The 25,176-nt window shown below is 37.0% G+C and overlaps 1 protein-coding gene across 4 annotated transcripts in view; it reads right to left on the bottom strand.

Moving 5' to 3' along the window:
• The window catches only part of LOC117418396 (dedicator of cytokinesis protein 1), a 198,132-nt gene that overhangs the window by 152,246 nt on the left and 20,710 nt on the right, over positions 1 to 25,176 (bottom strand). For 2 of the 4 annotated variants that reach the window (XM_058985202.1, XM_058985203.1), the window contains exons 8-22: positions 23,829 to 23,986; positions 23,505 to 23,586; positions 22,686 to 22,821; positions 21,504 to 21,576; positions 19,429 to 19,571; positions 18,169 to 18,294; positions 17,542 to 17,666; positions 15,686 to 15,784; positions 14,893 to 14,965; positions 12,715 to 12,818; positions 12,031 to 12,214; positions 8,626 to 8,723; positions 7,072 to 7,161; positions 5,007 to 5,107; positions 3,614 to 3,742 (exon numbers count right to left, since the gene is read on the bottom strand). In XM_058985202.1, coding sequence (XP_058841185.1) covers positions 3,614 to 3,742; positions 5,007 to 5,107; positions 7,072 to 7,161; positions 8,626 to 8,723; positions 12,031 to 12,214; positions 12,715 to 12,818; positions 14,893 to 14,965; positions 15,686 to 15,784; positions 17,542 to 17,666; positions 18,169 to 18,294; positions 19,429 to 19,571; positions 21,504 to 21,576; positions 22,686 to 22,821; positions 23,505 to 23,586; positions 23,829 to 23,986 — 1,721 coding nt within the window. The remainder of the gene's footprint in view (positions 1 to 3,613; positions 3,743 to 5,006; positions 5,108 to 7,071; positions 7,162 to 8,625; positions 8,724 to 12,030; positions 12,215 to 12,714; positions 12,819 to 14,892; positions 14,966 to 15,685; positions 15,785 to 17,541; positions 17,667 to 18,168; positions 18,295 to 19,428; positions 19,572 to 21,503; positions 21,577 to 22,685; positions 22,822 to 23,504; positions 23,587 to 23,828; positions 23,987 to 25,176) is intronic. The other 2 variants (XM_058985204.1, XM_034031388.3) reach the window with 1 other exon arrangement.

The raw sequence follows: 25,176 nt of genomic DNA, 5'->3' as shown, positions 1-25,176 counted from the left end.
AACCCACAATCCACATAATAATCACAGTATTAAACTGGCAAACGCAGACCGACTACCTCATCAAGTCTTCCTTGGTTTAATTAATTACAGTCTTGCTGAATACATTCAGTATGCAAACCCCCCATCATCATTCATCGTTTAATTTGCATTTTAAAATCTAACTGAACAGCTTTTTTTTTAAATTCACAAATCTCCTGGAACATCTGTGAATATTTACACTGACATATAAAAGGCAAATAAAAAAAAATAATTAGTGACTCTCTCTTGTTCCTTGTTAATACATTTTTCAAAGCAATCCAAGCCTAGAATCTACAATTTACACCAGGCAATTTTTGTTCAAATAACCATATGTTAAATTACACATTACAATTCGCCAGCACCCCAGAGAGGGAGAATCATTATCCACAGATTTGTCTTCTTAAATGCATGGGAAAAAAGTCAGTATTTTAGGAAGTTACAGAATACTCAACTTTGGCTGCCTGCACAAATTTCAATTGAAACAAAACAGTGATTTATTTGATATTGTTATCCTTAATCATCTGAGAGAATGCTCCTCTAAATTAACTACCCTATTGCTAAACTACTATACTGTATATATTCACTTGTGGCTCTTTCAGTCCATTCCAATCAAGGACCTTGTTCTTAAATGAATACCCTGGTTCAATCAAACAACTGGAATACAATTCTAAACTGCTCAATTTAATAAATAAAATGATTATAATAAAAACATAAAACCGCAGTTCCAGACGCCAAGGTATTTAATCTGGCAACTCTGCCTGCATACACCAAAGCGGACCAGAAACTCGAATACTGATCAACTAGAAACTTCAAAATCCCTTCTAACCTTCACAAGACTTTTTCATTTTGAGCATGCAAATAAGTAACCATAATATGGGCCACATTCACAAAGCATTTACCACTGTGCTAAGTTAACACTTTTTTCTAAAACGGATAACAAATCAAATAAATAACATGCGGTTAATTCAAGAGCTTCACCATACACCTTATTTGTTTCTTGCTCATCCTACAACATGAGCAGTTTGTTTTTGGTACCAACTTAGCACTGTGGTAAATGGTTTATGAATATGGCCCTATGTGTCTTCACTCACATAACACACAAGGCTATCCAGACTGGGAACTACCAGAGACACTACTTGGCATAATTCACCTATCAAACCAGCCCGTTGTGCCTGCCAATTCCTTGTGTTGTGTAATATTCTAACTAATCTACCTGGTGCCCCCAATTGCCTTAGCTGTGGTTAAGGACAAACCCCATTTGACACCGCATGGTGGTTAGCACTAATATGGCAACCAGTATGTTTAAAGGGGAACTGTACTAAAAATAACAAGGCTCTCTAAATGCTCAGTATACATAACAAATGCATCTCGCTGCGCCAGTTTTGTTAAAAAGGCAAGCGTTTGGCCAGTATTTCAATTTTTTTGTCAACTTTCTGGGTCAGCTGGAAATGCAGGCTGCCGCCATATTGGAACTTTTCTGGCACCGCTGTTACGTCATATCGTTGACAGCCCCCCACACCAGTGAACGCCGGCTGGGTGAATTATGTCATAATGCAAAGCGTTCGGGTTGAAAAATAACAAAAGTAGTAACAAACAGTAACAAAAAGTATTTTTGTGTGCCCAAGCCTTTAAACCAACATTGGGCAGCTATAACAAAACAATGGCTACATAATACAGGAACGGGACATACGCTCAATAGAATACTATGTGTGACTGTAGAGTGAGTCAACGACAGGACGTCACACAAAGCGCGATGGAAAAGCGCTCCAGTACAGTCAATGTTAATTTGTTTTAATGGTTTTTATATGACATCCAGCTGAAGGAGAGGCTGAAAATGCATCAAAAGCTTCAGTTAACTTGTTTTCTATTGAAATGGTTGTATATTCATTTGCATTGCCCTTTAACAGTGCTGAATGTCTTTTTTTTTTCCAGTCAGCTGCATTGCACACTAGCATAGCAAGTTACCATGATGTGCATTACTAGCTTACAGCAGTGGGACAATACTGTGCCTCATACAAAATTTGTAACACTGTGTTAAACTCTATGAAACCAAGTCAAATCGGGGTCACGGCGAAATCCCAGCAGTATGCAAAATGCTGTTGAGAGTTATTTTCATCTAAGCTTTTGAGCCGTCAATGTCCCACAACCATGTGGCAACACTCTTCATTGGTGCGTGAACTCTCTCTCATATAATATATGCAATCAAGCAGCTACAGCGTGGTGTTATATTACTGATTACATTTAAAATGTGACATATGAATAGAACATAAATAAACCCAAGACAAGTGGGTTCACAAGTGTCTGTCTTCATAATTGAGGTTATAACATTAAGTTAACATTATCTCATAATCCACGCTGCAATTTCACAGGAAGCCGGTTTAGGGTGTCCAGTAGAATAACTGATGTTTAATTACCAACAGAATCTGTAAATGCTGCTTGTGCATGATAGAGAGAGCCTCCACAGGTCCGATTAAAGACGGAGCCAGCCTGCTGCTGACAGCGCTCACTTTGAGGACTTCCCAGAGACATCCATTGTCCTGTTTTACTTTGGTTGCCTGCCAGTTCCATCTTGTGAAATTGTTGTCTGCTAACCTGAAGGACCCAATCACATTTTAGACATTCCATTAGACCCTGGTCATGAATCTATTCCAAGACTAGCATAAACCTGTTGGTCCTGCAACCCCCAAATTAATTGTATGAAAAACATATTATATATTATAAATATTTCTTGTTGAATAATAAATAGTTCCAATAATCCAGCGAAATAAACTGTCACAAGCAATCCTTCCTCTTCACTCTTTGAGCCATTTGACAAACACTTGCTGCAATGAATAACACATTCCATACACACTAGGGGGGGGATTAAAAAAAAACAGCTAACCTTTACAGTATTATTGAAACAGTTTAGAATACCTTGTTTAATGCATTCTAAAAGTAACACTTTTCAATAACAAGGCTTAAATTAAGGTACAAAAAGGCAACCAGTTGGAGTTCAACTTGGATGACGAGTTATACAAAACACAAGTACAAAGCTAATTGCCAGTTGCCAAGTGTTTCAATGGGAAATGTTTTTTTTATATTTTCATTTGTGAAAAAGGGTCAAGGCTTCATTTTTGTTTAATATCTTAATTTAAATCACTGCATCAATATTTTTACATGACAAATGATACAAACACTTTTGTTCCAGTAACCGAAGGTAAATATATGTATGTATATTTGTGTATGTATGTATACACACACGTACGTATAAATATGCATAAAACAAACATATGCACATACATAATACTGAATGATATTAAGAGGGTCAAGAGACAAAAGGATTTATTAAAACGATAAAGGCCTAAACTTACAGAAATGTAATCCTTGTACAGATAAGACTGTGTGTTAAAGATGCTGATTGTAACTGTTAAATAAGATAAGCACACTAATGAGCTATTATCTGTTATCTTAAGCTGTTCCATATAATAGGGCTAAAACAGCAGTGTTATATAAAACTGTGCCTTAATAGTTCTTATTAAGTGTCAAGGCTGCTCATGCATAACTCATATATTTAGCTGCTGTAGTTATAGAATAGCAGAGTGATTGTGGAACTTACTGGTTAAAAAGAACTCGGGAACGAACAATGAACTTGAAAATGTACTCCAGAGCTTTCATAGCTCTGAATAGCTGCTCCGTCAGCTTCTCAGCATTATCAACGTAGTTCTTCAAAACGGTCGTAAGTTTGCTGTAACAAAACAACAGAAAGGAGATACATTTTAAGAATAGTATATGAACACCTTTGGTTAGTTTATTTCACCGACTCACTACATATAGTTTATTCCTTGCTTCACTAAAGATGTTGTTCATGATTAAAATTGCAATTGCCTTTAATAATACACTACCAGTGGTTAATGCAATGTTAGAAAGTAAAAAGGGGGTTCTTATAATGCTTTTGTAACATGCTTAAAACATGATATACTGCACCCTATTAATATTATATAAATCATGGATTATACAATTATACAGTGGATGTATTATTATGTATGACACTGTATTCTTAAAGTGTTACCAGAAATCCTAGTTCTCATAAATACTTTGCTTTTATCTTGCAGTGACATGTTGGCCACTGCCTCTTGCTTCGTGTTCTCTAACTGGATTTTTCTAATTATTAGCACAGCATGCATAGCTAGCCTCTTTACATTGAAGGGGAAGAAAAATCACCTTACACCAGGCGCGGCTGGTATATAAGGGGCGTAGGGCACTGCCCCACAGATTGAATTCAATAATAACTCACTATTTTGTCACTGGCCGCTAGTTACATCATTACGGAAATCATTACGGCAGTTATATTGCCTACTGCTACCACCGCAAATTAGCATGCGCAGTAAAGACCTTGGGTTGGTTCCCTGCTGCCCCTGTAGCACATGCACAGCAGGGATTCCTGAACTCCATGTTGAATGGCAATGCCCATATGTGTATAGGTGGGGCAATTTCCCCTGCTGCCCTAAAGGATCGCTGAGCAAAGTTCCTGTCTAAGCAAGCAGGTACAGTTTGATTTACGATATAAGATGATGCTCATACACAGACTTGTCAGCTACATATTGTGCTGTATTAAAATTCCTGATTGTATAATGTTAATTGTGATATACAATGTACGTGTGGGTGTGAAAGAGAGAAATGTTATTGTGTTACTTTTCAAGACTTTTTTCATCAGTGATGTAGTATTCTCAGTGTGCTTCATTTGTTACATTTTGAGCAGGACTATTTTTACGGTTTAACAAATATCTCCTGCATACATATAAGAATATAAAGGGCTTAGTGTAATGGGACTTTCATTCTGATTTGTGTTTCTGACAGTGAAAATTGACTCGGTGAATGAGGATAATATTTTGAATGGATCTTTTCTTTTGTTTTAGTACTTATACCTCAATGAATTTCTCTGCAGGTGCAGAAAAGACATGCAACAGAATGAGTAAATCACAGTGCAGAGGATACACAAAAGCACTTACGTGTAAGCAAGTGTAGCACTAAAATGCTTTCGAATGTAGGTTTCCAGGACAGGATTGAAGTGCTGGAACTTTCTGTCAGCAATAAGCCCAATTATAAATACCTGTCAAAAATGACAAGAGGTGTTCATTAAAATTAATCATTGATACAGAGTATAATCAGAATTCCACAATTACCATTTATAGCATATTTCTGTGGAGTCCAGCAAAGGAAATTGTAATGTATTCAACACAGGTTTCAGTCGCAACACAGGTTTCAACACAGGTACACAGTCCCCTTTGATTCAGCTTCAAAATTACAAGGAAATGCAGTATGAATAAAAATGGCTAGCAACCACCACAGTGCCACACTTAACAAGGGGAGTCTGACGATTTTTGATTTCAACACAAAGACAATTACAGTGTAGCCGTAGAACAAATTAACTGAAGTGAACAGCAGTCATGTAGAATCATGGTATGACACGAAGTACCTCAAAAAAAATACAGCAGCACACAAGGGATGCTATCTTTAACATATGATTAGTTAAAATAGTCTAAATAAAATCAAAAGACAAAAAAAAAGCAAATAGAAGCCGTTGTGGATTTGAATACTAGGTTATCCTCTGAATGTAATGATGTACATGTATAATTTACTGGTATGGATGGATTCAAGCTGTGTCTCCATTAGCCATGCCAGCAGTATCACCTCATATAGGTCATGAAACAAGGCCTGGTGTATTACCCCCAACCACACTGTTGTCAATCCAGATATTATCTGCTCAGAATGAAATGTCTTCAATAACATACAAAACTCATCACTATTAGGCTTACATTAGTAACACAATGGTGTGGCTTTGAAAGTGTGCACTGCAGCCTTTTACAACTACTTACATTCTAGAAATAGTACTGACTAATCCAGAGGTTTAGTGCTGTGCGTGGGTGTTAAAAAGCACTGCTTTTGAATAGGGGTGTCGGAATGCAATTATTGTATAACTATTGATTTTCTGCTGTATATGCAATACTAGTAATTGTTATGTCACATGAGATAGCTGGTTAATAATCATGTTATAAGGCATATCTGTATTGCTTCAAATTGGTGACACTTAAAATGATCAGGTCACATAATTACTTAGTTCATTCATCCAGCCTTCAAGACCAGACAATATTCGAAAGTTAAGAAATATTTCAAACTAGATTTGTAAAAAAATGGTGGGTGTTTCTTTTTCTTTTTTTCAAAAGCAGCAGATGATTTTGGCAAGATGCCAGGACAACTGGTGGCCTATTTTTAAACAGTTCTGTTGCTATAGCAACACATACAGATCCTTTTTCCATCAATTTGAATGTGTGGGTTAATTCAAGATTGTATGTGTATATATATATATATATATATATATATATATATATATATATATATATATATATATATATATATATATATATATATATATATATATATATATATATATTCAGGTAAGGTATGAAAATAAATGAAGATACAATTCAGGTATTCCCTGAACATTGCATAAATAGCTTAGAGGTTTAAAGTAGAAAGTTCATTACATCTTAATGTCAAGAAGTTTTTATCTGTATATCTGTTAGTGTCAGAGTATTTTCCATAATACAACAGCAAATCTTGTTTTCATTTTGTTTTCAAAACAGTGCTGTTGATCAGGGGAGTTGGGTAATAATAGGCTTGCCTTTAGTCACAAATTTTATTATTATGAATCAAGAACAGGTTTTTGTTAATTGAGAAGACAACCAAGCGAACAATCAGAATAAATTAATTTAGTTAAAAAATAATAAATTAGAAATGCTGAAAGACATCACCTAAGTTGCTAAACCTGCTTATTCCATGGGGTTAGTTAATTTCTAAAGGGACAGCATGCTAAACCTAATGCAGACAAATGAAAATCTCAGCACTATTTATATATTTAAGATAATCACTTCATTTAGTAATTTAGCTAATTCCAAAGACTACAGGGAACAGAGTGCTATTATCTAATCCCTATGGCAGGTGGGCAAGGAGTTTCACCCATTCTAGATTTCCGCAGTTTGCGAACACCTTTTGTAAATAAATAAAGTTTCTTACCAGCGCATCAAACACCAGGGTGTCAAACGTATCGCTATCCGAATTCTCCATCATGATGTTGAAAAGTGCATCCAATGTATCCTGCAGGAACTAAAGTGACATGGCATTGTTTTATGGATTTTGTAATAACTATACTAAGATTACAGTGTGTGTGTGTGTGTGTGTGTGTGTGCATATATATATATATATATATATATATATATATATATATATATATATATGCACAGAGAGAGAGAGAGAGAGAGAGAGAGAGAGAGAGAGAGAGAGAGAGAGAGACAGAGAGACAGAGATAGATACATAGATATACACACACACACACATACTGTATAATAAAAAACAATACACATCTAATATAGAACGTGTGTCGAGATCTGACTTCTATGGAAGTCCCTCTAATAACCTACACAATATCTACATGCAATGCACATATAAACACATGCAGCCTGTGTAACAAACTCCATTCATTTGGACATTTTTTCAAAATATGGAATAGCCAATTCATGAGGGGAAAAAAACAAAACAAAAGCCTAATTTAAATGTCAAGCCGTTCCATACTGTCACACTAAACAATGCAGTGGACAGCTGCCTTGAGATTCCTGCCAAATGAAAAGGTAAGAGTTCATAATACATGAGCTGTCACCTGCACATGTCACTCTTTTAATCAAGCAAACAGTGCACAGTGGGAGAGTGATAATGTCACATAGTGGAACGCAATCAGCAAGCATAATTCAGATCAAGTAATCAACATGTGTGTTAATTAGAGCTTAGAGAGTCGATTCTTATTGATATCCAGACCCCCTGCGGCAAGATGTTGAGTCAGCATGATTTAGTGAACAGCACCTCTGCATGTACAGATTGTCAGGTAGCAGCCATCCATTTGGTTCTGGATTACACATTGCAAACTATTACAAAAGCAGCGAGAGCACTGGTTTTGGTGCACACAAGCAAAGAGGTTCAATCCCTGCAGTCAGAGCTCCTCCTCTGCTAAGTATCACACACACACATACAGTTATATTGAACATACTTGTTTCTGTTCACTGCCAGTTTAATGTTTGATGAATAAATATGAATATGAGTCGTAGTCTTGTGTATAGTGGAAGTGATTTGTGATTTGGACAGCTTCCAGAAACTGTGCTATCTCACTTACTGATTATATATATATATATATATATATATATATATATATATATATATATATATATATATATATATATATATATATATATAGTTGCTTTTGTCTTTGGAGTACAGGACTATTGACACAAAAAAAAGCAATCTCATTGATTTATGGTGAATTACATATATTTTTAATGTTAACAGGCCATCACAAGCATTAAAATAACAGTACTGAAGGCAGCCACTAAAACGGACAGTATATCTGATCTTATTGACAGAGAGTGGAAGGAAACCCATATACAGGAGCATAGTGATGTCATCACAAACTACCATTTTAGTTTAGTTCTGTAAAACTTAACAGTTAGCAGATACAATCCAGTTTGGTGAGTGCATACATGGTGTGCTTGTTGAACAGTACACCTGGTTCTGAAATATTACCTTCACCACTTCACCACCATCGACCTTCATCAACTGCCTTAGGTTCTGCTGCAGCAAGCTAGTATTGGAACGCCATTTTAGGAGCCCAAGAAGATCAACTGCAGAAAATTAAAGATGGGAAAAATTATTTCAATATTCTTTTATTATGAAGAATGAGAAGACACTCAGATAAAACAGTTTCTGCTGTCTAATATGCTATTGTTACATATTGCCTTCATGAGTGTAAACTATTCCAGAACTTGCAGTGCAGTGCAGTGCAGATTGTACGGGACAGCTCATCATTTTCAGGCCCTTGCTTTTTATAGTTGATTCTAACAGTCAGATTAAGAAGATATATTTTCTAAATGTGAACTTTAAGTGCAGAAAATTATAACGAGAAATCCCTTTTAAATGAGAAACACCAACTGTTAAATACGCTGATGAATATGATGAATATTCATTCATCTCAACACGTATGCTGTGGTGGTACATGAAACATGTAATCTTCAGTCCCTTTATTACAATATTTACATTCACATCATTATTATAACTGCTATTGAGACATCACTCTCCATCAGCATTAAGGGGTACACCTGACATGTCTATGGAGGAGCAATGACCCATGCTTTCCATTCCATTTTTTGCATATGTTATCTTTTTTTATATACATACTCAGGTCAAGACTAAATTACTGCTGCCATCACTCTATGGGGGTTAAAACAGACAGCGTTTCAATTTACCGATTTGACAGATTTTTCTGATTCATAAAAGCAATGTCATTTTTCACATGTCAAAAGAAACTAGATACATCCATTAAACATACTGTGTTGAGGAACAATCAGCCTGCAAAACAATGAAGGAATTGTATGCAAATGAGAATGTTTCAAAGTATTGGTTATGAATCATTTAAGTGATACAATTAAATGCATAATCCACCCTAGTCATGTATAACAATAATTTTTACTCAGTGAGGCTTCAGTACATACTTCAGTAGGCTATGTAATCTCTGCAAAGTTTTATGACAGCACATTACAATAATTTGTGTTTCTCTCAGCAGGAAAAATAAAACATCTACCAAAGTTTACCACCTCATGACCTTTCGAAACCTTCCCATATAAATTTAATGGCAAACCAGGTTATGTTATCAATCATAAATAGTGAAAGGTTACTTCAGAGATCAGTGATTGATTAATCAAATCTTGAGGTTCAAAAGATATAAGGAATACAATAAGCAACTGGTGTAGAGAGACAAAAAAATGAAACTTCTTAAAAGCAAAAAGTATACCAAAGTAGTCAAAAATTGTATCTAGCTTTTCTGATTTTGACACAGATTTAAGACAATTTCATTTTCTTTTACAACTGCAGATCTGTGGCGGAGTGCAACTGCAACATCATAATTACAAAGACCTAAAACACACCTTACGTTTCCAAATTAAACTTGCTCATATCTTGGAATTATGATTTGGTAAATTACGATGTTCTTGCTCCAGCCAGTGAAATAAATGATGCTTTAAAAGTAGTGCATGCCCATTGGAGAGCAGAAAAATGAAACGGCAGCCTGTTCAAAACAAAAACAGCACTTAACAAGCAGTACCCTTGGCTGAAGGCCTATCTATTATGGCTAACTTGAACTCCCAGTGCTGCTTCTGACTCAAAGTGATTAACTGCAGCCCTGAAAAACAATTACTTATATTTTTTAAATGAGACCCACGAACTCTAATGTTTTCCGAGATGGATGTATCACATCAGTCTTCATTAAAAGGTCCACTTCAATATTATAAACATTTCATGTAGTGATCAGGCTGCTGAGCTTGCGACAATTACCAGTCGGCTCACAAATTAAAGCCGCAAAAGTACAATATGTGTGTGTCAGCTCTTCAATACAACTTATGTAAGGGGAAGATAAAACACATAACTGTTAATCTCTCGTGTATTTATAGCCGATATAAGGGATATAGTATAGTATGTTTGTTTTGTTCATCTTCATCTATATACACACACATGTATATGTTTATATAACAGAAGTTGCATACATGTATATTGGCGATCACACACACCGCAAGTGAGCATCTTAACCATTATGCAAGACAGCCAGGCTATAGATGGTTATTGAGTGTCTAACCTCATCTCACCAACAGGGGTCAGAATCTGTAATGACAGTGCACCACACAACACTGCCTGTTTCACATACTGTATACATAATAAATATTACTAACTGATTCCAACTATTGCCCCTTGCACAAATTCGCATTTCCATTATTTAGAACAATTCATTGGATTGGCCGACGTAAACACATCTGCTATTTTAAATCCTACTTTAATGTAGGAACTGAACCAACAAGTGTATTCCAGATCCCAAGCCATCTGTCCACATCTGCTATTGCTTCAGAGTTGACTTTTTGACAATTCTCCAGTTGCATGGATATCTTTCTAACCTCATAATAAAATGAAAGTGGGTCGATAAAAAAACACCGGTCTTTTAATTTTCTTTAAAATCAAGTTATGGGGGCTCCCGAGTGGCGCATCCAGTAAAAGCACTTGCGTAGAGTGCAGGATGTGCCCTATAGTCTGGACGTCGCGAGTTCGAGTCCAGGCTATTCCTTTGCCGACCGAGGACGGGAGCTCCCAGGGGAAGGCGCTCAATTGGCCGAGAGCCGCCCGGGGGGAGGGAGGGTTAGGTCGGCCAGGGTGTCCTTGGCTCACCGCGCACCAGCGACCCCTGTAGTCTGGCCGGGCGCCTGCGGGCTTACCTGTAAGCTGCCCGAGAGCTGCGTTGTCCTCCGACACTGTAGCTCTTGGGTGGCTGCATGGTGAGTCCACAGTGTAAAAAAAAAACGGTCGGCTGACGGCACACGCTTTGGAGGACAGCGTGTGTTCGTCTTCGCCCTCCCGAGTCAGCGCAGGGGTGGTAGCGGTGAGCTGAGCATAATAAAATAATTGGCCATTCCAAATTGGGAGAAAATAATAAATAATTGGCAACGACTAAATTTATAAAAAAAAGAAAATCAAGTTATGAAATGTGTGTATTCCTTTGAACAAAGTAGTTCCCTCAGCTCTGAAAACTATTGAGTACAAAAAACATATATTTATTTCTTCTAAACCTCCAATCGCCTGATTAAATCAGGCTTTAAAAAACAAATGGTCTTTGTAAATTAAAAAAAAATCCTATTTAGAACTGAGGTTCTCTTAACAAGAACAGCACAGAGGTCAGGGCTTTCTTTATCTAAAAACCTTCAGAAAGAACACGGCCTTGAAAGCTTTTTCTCCCCTTCTCAATCTAATAACTGTTTCCCCTTCTGCTCCAACAGATAAAGTGTACAAAACAATTGACAGCCAATTATTAATCACAAAAAAAAAAAAAAAATCGACAACCCTGCATTTGCACATTCTCTGTGATAAACACAATGTGAGAAATTAAAAAATTACCATTCTGTGTTAGCTTTGTCGAGCAGACCAAGGTAGATATCTGAAAGGAGTCCTTGCTAATCGTGCAGCTTCCAAGGTTCTGCATGCTTTTCCCAGTGGAGGCATAACCTTTCTCCTCCAGCTCAAGTTTAGTGGCTGGTAGATTCAGATAGGTAGAGGAGTCCTCCATCTTCTTTGTTTCTGCCTGTTTAAAAAAATAAATAAATTCTAAGCAGGATAATAATATGCATTATAATTATCTAATATACATAAATGTATGTATTGTGGTTAGGACACAGGTGTGTATTGAAGTCAAAATATATTTAAAACACAACAGATTTAAAATCCGGGTCCTGCATTTAGTATCAAGGCCATCCTTTGCAGTCCCAAATGTATCAAGCCAATTATGGCTAAACAATTTAATAAAGAGTTAATCAGATAAATGAATTGGCTACACTAAGAACTTTAATATTCAAAATCTTGTGGTACTATTTTGTTACAAAAAATGATACTGTATATACCTTTATTATTTAGGTCAACAACCCATTAAGGCCATATTGTGGGTCTCTTGTTTGACCCTGAAAAGTGTGAAAAAAGCAACAGAGAAGTCTGACACATACTGTGCAGCAATGATAACATGTTATGGGCCTTAACAGAAAAATGCAGAGAAGCTGATTGTATTACAAGGCTTTGAACACAGCTTACCTTATAAACAATAAGGTCATGTTCCCCGTCCCTCAATGTCGTCCCATCATACCTCATCAGCTTCACAAATGCCAGTGCAAATATCTTCTCGGATTTGTCTTTGGCTATAAAAAAAAAACATAAAGTAAACAAAGAGGAAAGACTATTAAAAATGTGAAACTTGCAGCATCACTGGGCATGAACATTGTTTCACTGTAAGTCAATGTGAAAGCCTTACAGCAAAGGAGGCCGATAAGACCACAGCTGGCAGTTACTCCAGCCTCGATATTCCAGCTTTTATTGCAAGTTCCAAGCAACAAATATAAAAAGTAGCAGGGTGGAAGTTATTTTCTGCAATGTTTAATTTAAATCTTTTTCATTTCAATGGAATGAATGTGCAATGAATTTCCAAGAAAGAAATGCAAATTGCTTAAAAACTAAGTCACTGCAGAGAAGCCTACTGATATTTTACAGTGCAAACAATAGGAGTGACCTAAAACAAACCAAACCAGTTTTCAGTGTTTTGTAGCATACACCTGCTTAGAATAGCTAGCTGCATATGGCAAGTCTGACATCCTGTCCTATTACTTGGTGACACAGGACATCACCTTAAAGGCTACAGTTGACTAGTGTATTATTCACTGCTCCAGCACTGCTGGAACCCATGTTATTTTAAATCTGCCAGTATTAGTGGGTATTGATGGAAATTGATGCAGCCTTTAAGAAAACATCCTAGGTTTTCCATTTTGAGGACAGGTACTGCTGCTTTTGTATATAAAGTTAGGGCTGTATTCAGAAACATTTACCATCAGTATTTTTTTTAAAAAAAAGAAAGAAAACAAAACCAAAAAAAATGTTTAAAAGCTTCAAATAACTCCGGAGGTACATTTAAGAGCTCCTGCATTCATCTTAGATGTTTCTTGCTGTGACTATGCAACATTTTTGTAAATGAAAAACAAATTGCTAAACTCCTCACCACGGTTCACAATGCTGTGTGAACATGGCCATTAGTGTTCTATTTGAAAAAGGTGGTAGAACTGAAAAGCTTTTGTGTAAATTGGCCATTTCCTTCTGTGTGGAATAACATTCACATCACAAAAAGATGGTTGTTGAATGATTTTTAAAAAATACCACTAAAAAGGGTCACAGGTAGCCAATGCCTTAACATTGGGTTTCATCAAACTACTCTGTATAGCCTTGGTCTGCCTCAAGCCAGGCTTTCCATGGTGTTATCTTGAGGTTTCCTCTTTCCCATTTTGAAGACAATCCTCTAAACAGCAGCTGTATGCAGTTTCTTTTCATGAAAGAGCTATCAGAAGCCATTATTGTAAATGCTTTGAAGAGCCAGCACAAATTGTTATTGTGGTTAGAGATACAAGACACAGTGGCTATCAAAAAAGCCATTGCTACAGGTCAATTAGAGGACAACAGTTTGCATTAGAATTGTTACCACTCTATCTAATAACATTATGAACTATGATATAACATACAGAATGGAAAGGAGTAACGGCATCCTTCAGCATGTCTATTAAATAAAACAAGCAACAGGCCCGAATCCACAGTGCGTATGACAAATAAATAAAGCAAGCTGAATGGGAAGGGCATTAGCAAACAGCAGAAGGCAAATGGAATGGCCTGTTTGCGGTAAGTGGGATATCTTTCATAAACTGCTGTGTATTCCACCTCTACCTCATCCAGCACGAATTTCCATTTTAATTGATTGTTTTGCATATGGAGGTTGTGCTCTCCTTTCTTTGGCTGTTTCTCAGAGCCATGTGGCTGGCAGATGGTGTGTGGAGTCTGCCTGGATAGGGTTCCCTGCACAGTGTATAAAATAAATGTACTAACTACCACCAGCAGTAGGACTAATTCCCACTATAAAAATCATTAATTTCATGTCCAATATTTTTTTCAAAGCTGCACACAAATTTGCAAATCCCCACCCTAGATCTCCTACAGTGAGAAAATGAAACTATGCAGCAATTTCACTTTCCACACCGAGAGGTTGAAATTCTTCAGAGCGAAGCACATGAAGCATTTATGCAAGAAAGCGTGAATCTATTTGTACTCAATAGAAAAGCAGGTCTTCCTTTCTGTATAGTTTCTAAAATTACCGCTCCAGCCTGACCCTGCATTAAAGAAAATACTGAACTCCGTCAATATGACCCCATGAGATTTACAGTTCTAATATATACTCACAATCCTGGGATGATCTGTGGCGGAAAGTAAAGCGCAAGTGACTGCGGTTCACGTCTTCAATAGGAATTGCCACCTGAACAATAAAATACATGGGTTAATGATTGCTGTTGCTAAACAGTTACAAAAACCACAAAGCATCTGTACTGATCACCAGACATAATAATAACAGTAACTTTGAACATTGCAGTTGAAGATCAGTTTTTCAAAATGATTGTTCTGCTTTAGTTTGTCATTTGTGCGCCTATCACAGATAACGGAGGAAACCAAGGGACCTTGCATCAGTGGCTCCAGAGCATGGAGGACTTCATTTAACACCACCCCAACCCCACTCAGGATTAGATCTGTTTGTTGGCAAGTCCAGCAGCTAACATTAGCATATGCGCAGGCTACCCTTACTGTTTGTAAAAGCATGTACAAAATAAAGTCAAACTGTGCCGTCTATAACACAGTTAATACATTGCGCAATACAAATAAGGCATCTCAGAATCATAGAAGTGATTTCTAAACTTAATTTATAATGTGTATGTGAATTACAAGTTGTAAAGCTGAAGATTTTTTTTATATGTATTTTGTTTAATATGTATACAGTGGCCATTTTCAGTTACCGTTACTTGTTGCCCATAACAACTTAAATATTACGTCTATATCTAAACATGTTCATGAAATAATAGCTGCTTGAAAAAGCATCAGCATATTTACAAAAATATATTTACAAGCACAGGGCATGCTTAATTAATTAACACTGCCACACACACACATTTTCTGTAGTGCTTTATTTTAGGTAAAGACTCACCTTTACAGTTTCAAACCATCGAGGCTGCTTCACTTGATAGTAGATCACAGATTTGTACTCCGATATGCCTTCATCACCAGCTCCAGGAAAAATCACATTCTTCACAGAGAGAAAATACACATGTATAATTCACATTAGGACAAATGACTTCACCATAACATTAAAACACCTGTGAGAACCATTGCGGTTATCAATGCAAATCATGCATTTTGATCAAAGACAAATCAGTCTGGGTAAAAAAATAACACAGTAGTTCACCATCGCTTTTTAGATTGTTAAATAGTTATTGGTATGAAATCAGGGAAGTAATCACATGCATTGCAATTTGATAAAATTCCAAGTTTTCCTATGAGCTTCATGAGTCAAACCATGAAACACACAAGCTCAGTTGCATCTGTAACTGTTTCCTGTTGGCGTAATTCTCATTCTTCGTCCTTCTGATTTCAACAAAGTTACAGTACTGTGGTCAATAGTAAAACACTTCGATTCTGGCTGGCTGAACACAGTACACATGTCGACACACACACTTAATGTAACACCATGGCAGCTTGACATATGTTAGTGCAGAAATCTTTCCTTAAGCGGAAGACTTGGAAAACGCAGTCCTTTCTGCTTTGAGTGTTTGCATTAATGTTCCCATGACGTGTCAGACAGAATCATTACAGAACCCAGCTGTTATGCTAGCCACAGCACCAATTAGCTTCCATTCCCCACCTCTGGCTTCAGGTCAGGGCCTCTGTGTATATGAACAACTACACCATGAAGGCTAACCTGTATTAAATATTAAATCAAATCAGGAGACCAGCAACCCCTTGTCTCTGTCACACTACCAATCCTTGCTAATGGCTTTTGACATCACACAATTATATATAATGGCAAGCTAAAATTCTTGCAAAACAGAACACAAGCCAGCTGTTAACCACCACAAAGCAATCCTCATATGTCTTATAAATATACAGTCAACACATGATGACTTAAGGAGGCAGATTGTGGATGATGGTAGTCACTTCCATCTGCAGACTGCTTTCATATTTAGGTTGAATGGGATCTCAGAAGTCTTTATAAAACGTTGTACTGAGTGAGTGCAAAACATTCAAATTTACAGGAATACAAACAACATGCATTTTTTTAAAGCTCCGATTTTAAGAAACCATAATTACAATATAAGCAGTAAACAGCTCATTGTAGCTGAAGATTAAACAAGCACCCATTGGATTGATTTTATTAATTATTAGTCATGTAGCAGACACTTTTATCCAAAGCGACTTACGGGGACTAGTGGGTGAACTATGCATCAACAACTGCTGCAGAGGAGGTTAGGTGACTTGCTTAGGGTCATACACAGTTAGTCAGTAGCTGAGCGGGGATTACAACCGGGGACCTCCTGGTATCAAGCCCTTTTCTTTAACCACTGGACCATGAAGACTCCTTGTCTGGTGGTGAAAACTTATGTGAATGCTCAAGACTGCAGATCATTCCTAGATAACTAAACCCATCTGCAGTGTTGAAAGGATTCATTTGCAAACAGTAAACCAAAGACATCAACATGTGTTCCGCCAGTTACACAACTGCGGCCTTCTTTTTATAAACAGTGTTAAGCGTATAAAGTTCTGATACAGCATTAACAAGAACATTTTAAATACCTAATGCAAACAAACAACACAAGCTCTCTTGACTACATTAATCACATCTGTTTTATTAAAGAACAGGGACTTTGACCTTGCTTGGAATCACAAACAGATGAGTCCTGTCTGAGCAATAAGCAAGATATGCCACTGGGCTTTGTTTAGGGTTTTTTTTTTCTTCTTTTTTTATATATAAAGGCTTTCACAGTAAAATACATTGCATGTGTATACCTCCAATCGCTTGCCATCTTCATCATACACAGACATGGTCACCTCCACATTCTTCTGCGTCGTCTTGCTCCCTTTCTCAAAGTCTCCTTGGACCAGTGTCACATAGATGTCATTCCGAACATCACCTAACAGACAATTACATTGAGGTGGGGGGGGGGGGATTAAAATGGTTACAAATGCTTAGAAAGTTTCATCTTGTGTGTTTTAAGCAGACTATAGAAGGAGAGCAAGTTAAAATGTTGGATCAAAATGGACAACACAAACTAACCAAGTATGCTACCTGATCAAATCACAGGCACAAAACTATAGAACACTTACAACTGAAAAGGGTTTGGAGGGTGCTGTAGCTTTATTATTTGATGCCTGGAATCTGGTGTATGCACACAGTTACTAGGTAAAAAAAACAGGTGGTCATGGCCTTTAGGACATACAAAGCATAAACCCAGGACAGTGTTTAATAGTTATGTATATAAAAACCCATCTACAGAAGATGGGAGTACTTGAAATGATTCAAACACTGGGCTCAAGGCTCACTAAGCACGATGAGCTACTGTCAGCTCCTTTTATTGATATCTGTGTTTTGTTTGTTAAACATTTAATACCTCACTTAAACAACTGGAAACCTACCAGGCATTATAATCTCTGGGAATCCCATTTTCCGTGGGACCGCTGTGGATCGATCTACAAGGTGAGGAAAATCTTTGCGGATTTGATGAATGTCTCCAGGAAGCAGTTTCAGTGTCACCCACAGACCTGAAATACAAACAAGAAGTTGCAATCGTCCGCACAATTACTTATCGGATTGGGTAGTCCGCTGTAGTTGATCATTGATTGTGTGTGTGTGTGTGTGTGTGTGTGTGTGTGCGTGCGTGCGATGTGGAACATTTTCTACCTGTACCCGAGGACTTTTTATTACTTAATTAACTTTTCTAATTTATTTATTACTATAATTTTTTTTAAACACTTTGCTTTTTATTTTGGTGGGGGTAGGGGGGCAATGTTTTTTAGTTTTCCGCTGTGGGGTAAATTGATCTTTTTTTTTAAAAAAATCTGACATGTCACAGTAAAATGACAAATACCTAGAGCAGTGGTTCCCAACCTTTTTCAATGTTCAGTAAATGGTGGCTTTTAAGGCGATACATGGCATTGCATGAAAGGGAGCTGTAATATATATGAATGTATAAACACACCCGTAATAAAAGAAAACAAATACAATAAAAAAATGCAGACTACATACATATCTTATACAGTCAGCACTCACATATCCGACCCTTTAAAATGAATTCACTGACCGTTAAAACGTGTGTGACGCATATCTGATTATTTCATTTTGGCCCGTGATTTGGAAATCGCGTGTGACGGATAAGTGCATTAATTTGTTAAATACATCTATCTATCTATCTATCTATCTATCTATCTATCTATATACTGTATATATGTAAATAAAAAAATGGGGATTGGTTTTATTCTTAATACAAGGGCGGTAAAACGCGACTGACATGTATCTGGGTAACAGATATCCGAGTTCTGACTGTAATTTTATATAATGTGGTCAAAGCTGGTTGTTGTGTTGCTTAGTATTACATATTGTAGTAGCACAACGTGCGATTGTGTAGAAATGGGTTTTTGCAACAACTGCACAACCGAGGGTCACAGATGGGGAACCACTGACATGTGAACTATAGACATAGCACAGCTCAAAGTCATCATAAATAAGACTCCGGGTTAGAGGGTTATAAGTGGCTTTATGCATTACTCCTTCACCTCTAGAGATTCAAACTCAGCTCAGTAAAATTAGTTTGGTTGTCTAAACTTTAACAGTGGAGAACAGTCCACAAAACAATACAGCACAGTACATTGAACCAGCAGCCCCAACAGAACGCCCACCTTGCCCCTTGTGATTGACTTCTTTGGCGGCGATCACTTTGTTGATGACGGTCTGAAGGAAGTCGCTCTCCCCTGCCACCCTGGGTGAAAAACGGGATGATATGTTCAGCTGCTTGTGTCGAATGGCGTCATCCAATGCTAGCCTGGAGTATGCACGTGACGACCAACACCATAGGAAGAAAGAAAGAGGGGGGAGGGGGGCACACAAAACCAGACGGTAACAGCAAACAGTGATGCAAATATTGTGACACACAGTTATCAGTAGCCAACAGAGAGAGAGATAGAGAGAGAGAGACACACAAGAGACAGGATGGGTAACAAGAGAGACACACAGGAAGATCATTATTTAGGAAACTGCTCTAGAAAAAAAAAGCAAAACCTGTATTACTGTCAACCCCCACCCCACTCTTACACAAGTACACATGCAAGCTTCACCTGTTAACCCACCTCTGCAGTTTGAGCGAGATACGCTCTGTTACATGCATGAAGTCACAAAGGCAGTTTCCTACCAGTGTGCTTGAAGTAGAACTGTGCACTGAGAATATTAAATTCTGCTCCATCACCACATCAAGCAAACAAGGTACTTTAAAGCTGAAAGCAGCAACTGGAGTTTGGGAACACTGCAGACATGACGCTGTGTGCTTTGTGTGGGACTTAACACACAAGTGAAGTCCCAATAAATGCAAACAAGCAAAAGACAGAAAAGATGTGTAGCTATACAAAAGCATTGTTAAAAAAATAAACAGGGGATTGAGGAAACATATGGGGTTTCACAATACAAACTACTGCTGGAGAATAAATGACAAAGACAGAAAATTAGACTTATTACATTACATTATTACATTGAATTGCTCAGACAGAAAAAAACTACAGGAAATTAATATAAACATTAATAAGTGCATCCTTTTAAAAAAATAGTAGAGCTATCGAAACTGTTTCATTTAACATGGGCTACAGAAATCAGTCTGCATTTTTTTTTTTCGATTTTCAGTTTTTAAGTAAATAAAGCGCAGTAGAGAAGACGGAAAATGATTTCCAAGGACTATATTTTTTTTATAGCTCTCCTAAAAAGGCAGTGATTGATTTTGCAGTGTATTGTCCTTTGGGATTTGAGTATGTTGAACTCTATTAGATAACAACAATAATTTCTATTACAGATTTTACACAAGGCATGCAGCATCGAAATGTAAAATGGACAGTGTGCAGAATTCATATAACTTATTTGCTGGCAAAATAACATCTATAATTAGTACAGACATGAGGGGCCTCTCCTACTCCATATCTATTTAATAGAGCACTTTTATCTCAAGACAAATTATCATGCCACAGTGACTTCTTACGATTAGAACTACTCATTTCCTGGCAAAAGAATTTTGTTGATCACGTAAATTTGAATATTATATATATATATAAAGCTGGTACATACTTACCCCAAAAGACTTAAAGCTGTTATTGCAGCGAAAGGTGGCTGTACCAAATATTAATGTGTGGGGGTTGAATACTTATGCTAGCAAGATATTTCAATTTTTTATTTTTCTTAAAAATATTTCCCAACATAAAACCAATGTCACCTTACAATAATTGATTTTGAGTTTCAGTGTTTTAAAATAAAATATCAAACAGAACGAAATTTCAATGTACCATTTGTAATTCAGTAATATGAGAGAATTGGTCAGGGGTCTGAATACTTTTGCAAGGCACTGTATATATATTGTTTAATCTGAGAAGCACTTCTACCACTTGCTTAAAAGTCAGATTTGACATTGATTTTAGGCAAGTCACAATGTATTAGTTGAAAATGGCACCTAACTTGATCATTTAAAATGCATCTGACCTGAAGGGGAAGAATGAACACACAAAGTTTATTTCTCCAAAATCCTGTCTTTTTGGAGAAGCCAGAAAATGAATACACCATTAAGTAGCATTCTTACAACAGGTCTTGTGTTTAAACTCTGTTGCATCTACAACTGGGTTCTTCCTGTTTGCAGAATGTAATGTTTAGGCCGTCTGCTGGGTGAATCGTGGTGTCCAAACTATATAATTCCTTATTCTACTTATCACTTAGCAGTACTTACGGCTGGAAAGGAATGAAGTGCTGTTTGTCTTCATCATCCACTTTCCCCGTTATGATGTCAGAGACATCCATGACTAAAATACAAAAAGTTCAAGTCAATACAATGTGTCTGTTTACATCCAATACACATTTTAAACCAGCGCTTTTCAAAGCCCTGGAACCCTAGTTGTGCAATACCAGAGTTCCCTGTACATAAATACAAGGCACTTTGTTAAAACCTTTGTCTGCCTCTATTTAATTTCTTTTAGTATTATGTCCTTTGGTCGAGACAAAACTGAGGTCTATTGTAAGTTCAGCCCCTAGTCTCTGTAAGTCACTTTGGATAAAAACATCTGCTAAAATGACCAAGTAATAACAATAATAACAATAACAATAACAATAACAATAATAATGCAAGTATAACATAAAGCACCTAAATAATATATTAATAAAACAAATCCTTCCTTCTTGACACAAATACTTTTTGTTGTTTTGATCAATACCCCTTTTATGTGTCTGTCAAAGTAACATATATGCAGCCTAGAAAGATAGCAAGATCAGCCAAACTGTTCACAGCACTGGAGCAAACAAACTATAATAATGCAACAATATTATCGTGACAGCATTTGCAAGAGAACTTCACATATGTATGTTTAGACACCTGGCGAACCAACCTCTTACAAATGTCAGATTATTTTTCATGTCATGACCCATCTCATCCTCCCAGTGGAAACAGAGTTAAGCAATCTCAGTGTTACTGTAACCAAGTCTGGCATCGTATTTACCAGCAGTGCCAGGAGAAGCTTGCCACTCTCATTCAGGGGATGCCTGATTGGGTCTGTGTTTCACAAGGTATTAACCAATACCAGTGATGTCACCTTTGTTGCTCAATTTCTGGCAGAATAAACATGTACATTCTAAATATCTCTGTTTGTCTGTTAAATTATATACAACTACTTAGTTAGTTAGTTAATCAGTCATTTAGGGGAGACTAAGGGGTGAACTATGCATCAACAACATCTCCTAAATTAGGACCTCGGTTTTACATCTCATCTGAAGGATTTTACGGATGGAGGCTATGGAGGGATCTGGTGTGCTTCAGGCAAGCCAAGTTGATTTATATGCAACTTGACAGTGGCATTAAACCTATTGTCTGTAGCCGACTAAATCAGCTAACAATTGAACTGTTAAGAATGGAAATCACCTGCAACTCCAAACGGCCTCCGTAACCCAAAGGTAAGTTTTCTGGTGTTATTGTCCCTTAGCTCCATGCGCCCTACTCTTACAATCTGACACACAAAACTTATTTTCTCTCTTTTAAGGTCCTTGCTTCCAAGATCCTGCAAAAAATAATGATACACAGTCAAAACCACAGGAGACATGCCCTGGTACTGTAATTGCAATCAGGTTTTTTTCTTTCTTTTTTTTTTACAGAAAATTTAGTAGGATGCTAAGGGAACAGTGCACAATCTAAAGTAATTGACTGTCTCTGGGCTGTTTGAGGTATAAAAAGGCATTCCTATATAATGCATTTGCCACCTGAAGTCCAATTTAATGGGCAACCTTAGACAGCACCTTGGAATAAATGTGTGTACTTGCAGGTTCTTAACAGGCATATGCTGACAATGAGAATATCTGCTACGGGATGAATGATTGGCAATTCTGATCAAGCTCTTGCTGGTGACCTGACTTTTTGTACCGATTTGCTGCAATTTGCTCAAGCAATGTTTAAAATTCAAGCACAACACTAACCGCCCGTTCACTTTTTTAAGATAGCCACAAGGGACCATCCCACACTTGCTAGCAATCATGTAGCTTGTCTCTCATATAGGTCTATTAACAGCCATTAGTGTGGAATGACCTTTAGTAAAATCCCCCCCAAGGTTTTAATTAGGCAAATAATGACCAAACCTTAACAGCACTACTATACAGAGACAGCTGAATTACACTCATTTTACCTTCTCCAGCTGCAAGCCAGTAGGCATTTGAATAACAGCAACAAAAAAATAAAACAGATACTTACTGTGAAAACAGCCCGAAGGTTGTTGAGTCGATCTATATCTTTTGGCAATCCTGAACTTGACCATCGTACGAGGTAGTTTTCACTAAATACAAAAACAGGGATTGTCATATATATATATATATATATATATATATATATATATATATATATATATATATATATATATATAGAGTAGACGAGGCAACCATGAGGAAGGGTGTGTACAGACCCAACTATTGCTACTTCTTTGGCTAGCAGGAATGATTAATGTTTATATGGATGTTTGACAATAATAATAATAATAATAATAATAATAATAATAATAATCACAACAAGTCTACACACCTGATGAATTTGGATTCCACGGGATCATATAGGGACATGAGAACCTCGGCATCTTCTCCTATTTTGCACACTACATTCTTCAACGTGACGAAAAGGGCAAAAGATGGAGTGGATGCAAACTTGGCTTGTCTGTTTAAATCAATATTTTGTTTCTGAGACTGGGGGTTAAAAGGAACAGAAGTCATAAATATGGAGATGCACAAACACACAGCTAATAATACTATTACATGTAACCAAGAGGACTGCCCACTGTCAATTGTTAGCTGATTTAGTAGGCTACTGACAATAGGTTTCATGCCACCGTCGAGTTTCAGATAAATCAACTTGGCTTGCCCCTCCACAGCCTCCATCCATAAAACTAGTGAAACATCTTACAATGCCCAAGGACCCACTTAACTATCCATTACACTCTGAAGTACCACTGTACCTAATCCACCTACCAACAATACATCTTGTGTAGTTAAAGAATAAAAACAAACACCTGGCTTTGTAGGACTTAATCCTATGAGAAAAAAAATATTTCTAAAATAAAAATACTTTTCCATCTTTAAACCAAACGTATCCTGTACATCAGGGGTTGGTAAGTGGCGGCCCACAGGCCAATGACAGCCCATTTTAGGTTTGGTGGCGACCCCTCCGAGTTTCTTTAACAATGTATTACATTTAAAAAAAACATTAATTAGATCCGCCACCACTGCTCTTGCACAGCCAGCTTCTGTGTTGTTGTTGCTGGAGTGATTTTCTCACACCGCGTGCAGTATATCAATGGTTGCTAGGCAACAGTTCCAAGGCACGCAGCCAATGTCACGTGGAAGTACGTAATCAATGCTTATGCAGTAACCGTATGCAAAGTGCTGAACCAGCAGAATGACAAAGGTGAAGTGGGCCAAATTAAACAAATTGTTTTGTTTTTTTTAATTTGTTAAGAGAAATGTTTTTTTTTTTTTTTTGATTCCCCTTGCTGGGAGCAAAATGTACAATTTAATAACCACATGTAATGTTAAATGGAAACAGATTAAACCTATTTGCGCACTTATTTTTCTTTGAGAAAGACAGAAGTAATAGGCTGCTTAGTAAACCCATTTAAATAGTTATTTATCTTTGCTGCTGCACAGATTAGTGTTAAGCACTGTTTGGATTCTGTGTGGTTTTACATTGTGAATTCTGTGTGGTTTAACGTTGTTGACTGAAAAAACGATTGCAGCGGTACAGCGGTAATGTCTTTGTTCAAAGATTCTTTTTTTTTTTTTTTTTTTTTTAAATAAATACAGTGTAATTGTACTCACTGCTTTGCCCAGTGTGTTTCTGTAAGTGTGTTGGTATTGTGTAGGTATTACAACCTGATAAT

Source organism: Acipenser ruthenus, chromosome 13 (genome assembly GCF_902713425.1).
Source record: "Acipenser ruthenus chromosome 13, fAciRut3.2 maternal haplotype, whole genome shotgun sequence".
Classification (NCBI taxonomy): Eukaryota; Metazoa; Chordata; class Actinopteri; order Acipenseriformes; family Acipenseridae; genus Acipenser; species Acipenser ruthenus.
The sequence above is the reverse complement of the archived record's forward strand: the minus strand, read 5'-3'. Positions and strand labels throughout refer to the sequence as shown.